At 38.1% G+C, this 7,980-nt stretch overlaps 1 protein-coding gene across 8 annotated transcripts in view; it reads left to right on the top strand.

The window, feature by feature from the left end:
• The first annotated feature begins 1,816 nt into the window (after nucleotides 1–1,816).
• csnk1g2b (casein kinase 1, gamma 2b) overlaps nucleotides 1,817–7,980 on the top strand; it is a 40,554-nt gene continuing 34,390 nt past the window's right edge. For 2 of the 8 annotated variants that reach the window (XM_037769561.1, XM_037769562.1), the window contains exons 1-2: nucleotides 1,817–2,037; nucleotides 5,816–6,616. In XM_037769561.1, the coding sequence (XP_037625489.1) occupies nucleotides 6,389–6,616 (228 nt within the window). In that variant the 5' untranslated portion in view covers nucleotides 1,817–2,037; nucleotides 5,816–6,388. Of the gene's footprint in view, nucleotides 2,038–2,086; nucleotides 2,240–2,373; nucleotides 2,448–5,815; nucleotides 6,617–7,980 lie in introns of those variants that run through there. The other 6 variants (XM_037769557.1, XM_037769565.1, XM_037769564.1 and 3 more) reach the window with 4 other exon arrangements.

Below are 7,980 nucleotides of genomic sequence, written 5' to 3'. Positions count from 1 at the left end.
TTTCTGTAATTTTGTGATGTCACAAATATACAATAGTATATAGACCATTACACCGTTTTAAACGTAGTAGACGTGGACCCAAGCTGTTGCCTAGCAACGCAATTCCAATGCAGTCCAGTTGAGATGCAGACAGCATGAGGAAAATAAAGTTTTGTTTGTTTTAAAATTGCAGCGTGTAAACATGTTCTAGTACAGGGGTCAGCAACCTTTACTATCAAAAGAGACATTTTAGACAAAAAAAAAAATCTGTCTGGAGCTGCAAAACATTTGAGCATGAAGGTAACACAGTTTATAGACTAAGTATATAGTATATAAGTCTAATGCAGTGAGGGCCAAAGTGCAAATGTACTATAGAGTATTAGGGCCACATTGAGGGAAAAATAATCGGAGATTTCCAGAATAAAGTCATAATATTACGAGGAAAAAAGTCGTAATATTACGAGAATAAAGTCATAAATTTACGAGAAAAAAAGAAAATAACACGTAAAATTACTACTTTATAATATTATTACTTTATTCTCAAAATACCACGACTTTTTTTCTCTTAGACTTCTGACTTTATTCTCATAATATTATGACTTTATTCTTGAAATCTCAGATTTTTTTTTTTTCCTCCATGTGGCCCTAATACTCCGTCGTACCGTCGTACCATAGACCTACAACAATGATACATAAAAATGAAAATGTAAACAAAAAACAGTTATTCATTTCCACTTTAAAAATCCACAGGGATCCACTGGACAGGCGCATGTGGCTCCAGAGCCGCAGGTTGCTGACCCCTGTTCAAGTAGAAACACTAAATACAGATATGAACCCTAAAAATGTGCATGATATGGGACCTTTAAGTACAAGATCTGAGTAGGCCTACTTCTTTCACCTCTGTTGATTCAAAATATTGACTATATATTGAGGTTACACTTTGGATACACCTGTGGCAAAAAAAACAAAAACATGTTTGAGAGCATCATATTTAGGACAATAATTTGTGTTGAATTAACTAACTAAACAATATAATTATGTTACACATGTTTACCAGAATGTGTGTGTTTAACTGCCAACTAAATGGAGCCTTGTGGAATAATTGTGTGTATCTGTTTTTTTTGTAAAAAAATAAATGGACAATGGACAATGGTTGTTATGACATTCTTAATGAAAACCATCAATAAGTACAGCAGTCTATTTTTTTAAAAACAATTTTTAACTTCAAACCACACAAAACACTTTGGATACACCTGTGACAAAAAAACAAACATGTTTGAGACAATAATTTTAAGTAATTTTTAATAATTAGAGTCAATAATTTGTGTTGAATTATAAATAAATATATAATAATAATATAAACAATAATAAACAATATAATGATGTTACACATGTTTACCAGAATGTGTGTGTTTAATTTTGCCAACTAAATGAAGCCTTGTGGAATAATTGTGTGTATCTGTACTAAAGGATAGTTTTTTTGTAAAAAAATAAATGGAGTCTTTGTTGTTATGACATTCTTAATGAAAACCATCAATAAGTACAGTCTATTTTTTTAAAAACAATTTTTAACTTCAAACCACACAAAACACTTTGGATACACCTGTGGCAAAAAAAAACATGTTTGAGAGCAATCATTTTTAGTCATTTTTAATAATTAGAGACAATAATTTGTGTTGAATTATAAATAAATATATAATAATAATATAAACAATATGATGATGTTACACATGTTTACCAGAATGTGTGTGTTTAATTGTGTCCACTAAATGGAGCAGTTTGAAGCTTGGAGCCTAGTAACGTCAGTAACGTTAGTAACGTAACGCTCGCCTGATGTTTCGCTGTATTCTCCAAACGCAGTTACGTCACTTTCCCAGCGTACCTCTGTGCTGTGAGCCGGCTGTGACGCTGTGACGCGGGTTCTGGGTATCGTTCAGCTGAGAGGAGGCTTAAAGAGACAAACAGCGAAATCATAGCAACTAGAGGAGGCGAAGAGAAACGAGATGAGAAGGATACACACAACAGAAGAAACATGACTTCGACTGCTGACATTTAAAGGTAACACACTCTCCTTTTTAACGACATACATGTATATATATAACTGTTGTTTCCAAGGCAACATCCCGCCGTTAACGTTGATGCTAACTGGAGCTAACTAGCATGCTAACTGTAGCTAGTGGAGCTAGTGAGAGATCCAGGCTGTCTGTCTGTCGTCGCTGTGCAGGCGGGTTGTTCAGGATTAAGGAGTTGCCCGGCAGTGGTCAGTGCTTTAATATCTCTACAGCTTTAATATGAACTACACTTTCAGTTAATACCCTGTTTTATATCATAACATTAAGTAGTTATGTCTCAGTTATTAAGCCTTTACTAAGCAGCCAGGTTAATGTAGCACAGGAGGAGGAGGACAATCAATGAATATTTGATATGCCCTTTAAGTCCAGCATCGACTGTGTTATTTAGATATAAAGGTGAGTTAGTGTTAGTCAGCTTATGGTACAGTGTTGTTAACAGATTAGTCGATGTTATGTGTTTTATTATCAGGCGTTGAGCCAAGAGGAACCGTGTTTTTAGTGGTAGGTGCTAGCCAGCTTTAACTGGTTATGTGACATTTATAATGTAGCTGCAACCTAGTCTAAATTACTACAGATACATGTGCTGTTAATGCTGTTTTATATACGGTTCAATAGGAACAAACTGGCCAAGATTGAAGGATATCAAGCTAACTTGAGCTTGCTCAGATAGCCTAGAGAGTATCTGGCCTTGTCAGACCAGAACCAGCTAGTGTAATGTTAACCCTCTGGAGACACTTGTCGACGAGGGTTTTTGCTTGTTAGATTTCTTCTTTCTCATATTGTAAAACAACATTAGTGCAATCAAAGAGAGGATACTTTAAAAACAACCAGAACTAACCTTTGAAATGACAGCTGACAACCACTGTTAGGTAGCCAGTTAGCTGGTAGCTGGAAGCTAGGCTTGGCAAGTTTATTTATATAGCACATTTCATACACAAAGGCAAAGTGCTTTACATATATAAAAGCAAGATTAAAGAGCACAAAATGCATAAGATAGAAATTAATAAAAGAATATAAAAGTATAAGTATAAGCTAGCATTAATACAAGCTCAAAAAGGAGGCAGATATTAATGTGCCACAGGAAAATAATGTTAATCTGGTCTGGGTATTACTGTTTATTGTACAATTTGAGGCTCTCTGTGTGTTGTATTTCTATATATAACGTTTTTAAATCGTCTTGTGTCGTGTTATTACTTGCTAACTTGATTGTAGCACAGCTGACGTTTAGGTTTCGTTTTATGGCGAGGTATCATTCACCTTTTTTGGTCTCTTGTGTTATGTGCCACCTTTAAAACTTGGCATATGTGACCAATCAGTCAGTATGTTTTAAACAACTCGATAGTTATGTCAAACAGCTGACATGAAAAACAATACGCAACTTCCTGAAATGAGACAGTCTAGACATGGGGGCCATGATGGTTATCGTAAAAGCTAGTGTAATGTTAACCCTAAAGTTAAAGTTATCGTAAGTTATTTAGATCTTTATTGTTTTCCAGGGACATCTAAATCCTTTCTCATATTCAAACATGATCATACTTATGTTTTATGTACTAGTGTAGTTTTGGGGTCACTTTGCCATTTCTGTAAGTTGTTGTGACCATTTGGCTTTGCTTTTACCCACTTCGTTTATTGTACTTGTCAACCTTATGACCAGGTAGACTAGTCTCCTCATTTCCTACAGTAAGTATTGTCGTGCAGTATGCTACAAGGAAGACGTGACAGTGTAATGATTGACTGCATATCTGGCTTATAAATGTGTTCTTCTTCTCAGGCGTGCTGACTGCAGTACTGAAAGAGTACAGACAAGATTTTCAGTGGATTTTAATGGGTTGTGTCATTGTTTATTAACTTGCACCTTAAAACATTTCAGACAGAAGTGTGTAATTTTAATAGGGGTGGGGAAAAAAATTGATTCACCTATGTTTCACGATTTTTTTTTTCAATCGATTTTTTTAATGCCAGAATGCTTCATTCGAGTCTATAAGGAGGTAGAAGGAAGTTGACACTGTTATTGTTGTAGTCTGAGTAACGTGACGTCATATCCATTACGTATCCGTCACCAAAACAAAACGCATCCGGCAGCAGCTAGCCGAAACGACAAAGCAGAAAACGACGGAGGGTCCACGAGGATGTGACCTGCACCCCCACATGTTAAATCCACAGTTGCAAGCGCTACACATACAGTAAAGTATGGAAAAACTATGGGTTTCACACATTGATAGAAAAAGCAGAGCTAGACACAATGGCTAAAGCTGCATGCTAACTCTGTCATGGACAGGAAACGTTATCGTATTGCGGTCAAGCCGGCTGTCCCTAGAAGTGTATGATTCAGCTTTTTCCCATGGTCTGGTGTTAAAAAAGTTAACAAAAATTCCAATAAATTTTAATATCGAAACGCAATACTTAAAAATCACATTACATATCGAATCAGCGACCAAGTATCGTGATTGAATCAAATCGTTGATAGAATCGGGAGGTATTTGTATCATCCCAGCCCTAAATTTTAATATAGCCTAAAATCACAAAGGTATCGTGTGTGAATGATTTTAATAGATATATTTCATAAAACAATGCTCACTCATCATTTGCATACTTATGTCTTATAATACTGTATTTTAGTCCTGTGATGCTATATTATTATTCCTAGACTGTCAGATACAGCTAGGCTACTGTGGCTGTAGACTAGACCATATCCAAATCGTTCCAATAATATGCTTCCCAATGATGCAAATGTTATGAAGAGACGAGGCATTAAAGCAGTCATTGATCCGTGTAAGTGCCTTTCCCTAGGAAAGAGTAGCTGCCAATTGCTAGTGCCTGCATTACCTGCTCTCTGGACAGAGACGTCTGCATGTGATTGTTAGTGAAAAGCGGCACACAGATGGTCAAGTTACACTGCCAATGAAAACTGAAATTATGGTTGTGATTGACGTTGTTTGTGCCTGGCATTGCTTTTATCATAGTGTATGGCTTAGTCTCCCATCTTGTCACTTTCTTACTTTTATTTTTTATCCTTACCTCTTGAATGTGTAATTATACACATTACTAGAAGTGTGCAGATATTTTTTCACTGCTCTTATTTTTTATGTATTTGACGATCTACACATCTGCAAAAGTTGTTGAGGATTAAGCCTAAAACTCAACAGTGTTTCAATAACATGAGATACATTAGTCTTGTTTATAAAAAAACAACTTTGTGATCTGCAAAATCCCTGTAAGGCACTGTGTTATGGGCCTTCAAAAATAGGATCAATTGTAAAAGAGATCTTTTTTCTCATGCCTGAGGTCCACTGTGGAATATTTCCGCTCATATCGATTGCTTTATTGGATTTGCCTTGCGCCGGTCTGGAGCAAGATCTCATTTCAGCTGTAGTAAGGAACAGCCACAGTAGACATAATTTGATCCTCAAGTCAAAGGTTAAAGTTTTATTCTGAAAATGTTAATCTCTTAACGAATCAGGACCACTAAGTGTTATGAGAGCAGATGATAACTGATTCAGTTTTCTAATATTTTGCTTTATATTGATTGCTTCACAGATTATGCTTATAAAGTGTTTGACAGCACATTTCATTGTAAATGTAGAATAGGATTGCCACTGGAAACTCACCTGCAGTTAGTAAACATAGGGAACATCTGTTTTCTTCATGTTTTAAACAGTAAAAAAGATATTGTAAGAATAATTAATGACTGAGTTCATTTTTGACACATGATTTGTGTTGTTTTACATATAGAAAATGGACTGATTTTGTTTTTGCTTTTTCAGATATCCAGCTGACATCAAACCCATCGGTTACCTGTCTTTCATATCACTGGTTTCTTTGACTCTGCGTTGCCACGTCTGCTGTGGCCCTGCAACATGGAGAGTGCCCACGGTGTCACTGAAGGCTGACCAGAAGGAATGAGGCACTCCAGGAGATGTTCCCAAGTGGCCTTGTGGATGCAGTAGCTGGGTTTCGGAGTGCTTTTTTATGACTAGTATTGTATGTGCGTCTGTGGGCACATCCTTGCACAACCTGCCTATTCTTCAGGCAGGGACATGCTACTCTGAGACTGGAGCTGGTGAAACATACAAGAAAGGAGCCTCTCTGGTAAACGAGGAGCACGAAGAAAAAGGAAAGCACTCACCAGAAGAGCTGTCTGATAGGCACACAGGGCACTTGAGCTCATTTAAGTGTTCTCTGAACCATTGCACATTTTAACAGCAACACCTTTCCTCTGTCCTGTGAGATTTTGTCTCCCTCCCCCTCCCTAAAGCGTCCTCTGTCGTTGTTATTGGAGTTTCTATGGTCTGCATGGCTGGAGAATAACCGTGGAGAGGCCAGGGTATCACAAGCTTATGGATTTTGATAAGAGAGGGGGCAAGGGAGAGACAGAGGAAGGGAAAAAGATGTCTAAGACAGCAGGCAGCAGGACTGGACATGGGGGCCGGAGTTCAGGGACCAATTCTGGAGTTCTTATGGTTGGCCCAAACTTCCGTGTGGGTAAAAAAATCGGCTGCGGGAACTTTGGAGAGCTGCGGTTGGGAAAAAATCTCTATACTAACGAATATGTGGCCATCAAATTGGTAAGTGCATACTCAGGGTTGGTGAAGTAACTTCTGCAATATCAGTCCACATCATATATGACAAATCCTGCTTACCTGATGTTTAATGTGCTTTTTTTTTAACAATTCACATGTTAAAAATGTATTTATGTGCAGTTGACTCTTTGACCTAAGAGAGTCCGATACAGGAAGTAAATAGGCACTGTACCCCACCCCCATCCTCCCACAGGTTGGCCCTATGTGCTGTTAATGAGTCAACCATTCTCTGCTTTGTGTTTATCAAAGAGGTGAAGAAGACTAGACTGGATAATATCTCAAACCATATCTCGACTGGTGTTTTTTTCAAAGCACAGGTGTCTCTTTTCCTTTTACAGCATTTCAAAAAGAGGGCAAACTGAAATAAAGTTTGTATTTTTCAGCTGTAACATTTTTTAGTTTCTCAAGGTGGTTCTAAACAAGTGTTTACTTCCTGTCCTCTGGACTGAAATTCATGTCTTGAAGGTTTGCAAACCAATATTCTTTGTAAAAGCCAAAATTGAAAACTTCCCATCTACCCATCCAACATTTACCTCAGTCAGTGGAGTTAATGTCAATTATTGTGGAAGCTCTCCCTCTAATAAGCTCGCACCAGGCCCTATGAGCAATCAATAATTTACTTTCTTTTTGTTTTGTGTCAGTATGAGGCCTTTTTTTCAGAGCCGTTGGTTTAGTAGCATGAAGACAGGCTGTGAGAAACCACATGAAATGTCAAGGCCTGTTTGTTTTCTGATTGTTAGATTCTAGGCCAGCCAGTGACTGCTCAACCATTTCCTCTGCACACCAACTTTCCTCTTCACATCTTTTTTTTGCTCTAAATGTGTTGCCACTTGTAGCGCTTTGATCACTGGCAGATATTTTTCTCTCTCTCAGACAGTGCCTTAATATAAGCAAGGCCTAACTCAAACTCTAGTTAAGTAGGCATACTGGAGCTGATGGGTGGGCTCGGCGTCATCTCCACCACATCATATCTCCCAGCGAGGTCATTATCTCTGAACGGGCATCCACTGAAGGCTTTGCTAACCACATAGAAGGCAGAGGTTAGCAAACAGCTGTAATTGCAGTTCTCCTCTCCTCTGAAATCTCTAGTTGTGCTGGCTGCCTCTCCCCCCTTGCCTGTGAACCCTCCCATCTGTTTGGGTATTTTTATGCCCATGGTGTCCAGCTATATCTGGATGTGGCATTAGGGCCGTAACACTGCTCCATGGATCTTGTGGCTCACTGGACCCAGCGTTTATCTGAATGTATAATAGTGAGAGGAGGAAGTGTGCTAATGGTGTCAACACGCTCGACAAAGCCCGGTTAATAGTAGGGCCTGATTGTGAGGACTTATTTAGGATTTCATTTTG

Source organism: Sebastes umbrosus, chromosome 5, assembly GCF_015220745.1.
Source record: "Sebastes umbrosus isolate fSebUmb1 chromosome 5, fSebUmb1.pri, whole genome shotgun sequence".
Classification (NCBI taxonomy): domain Eukaryota; kingdom Metazoa; phylum Chordata; class Actinopteri; order Perciformes; family Sebastidae; genus Sebastes; species Sebastes umbrosus.
This window is presented reverse-complemented; position numbering and strand designations above follow the sequence as displayed.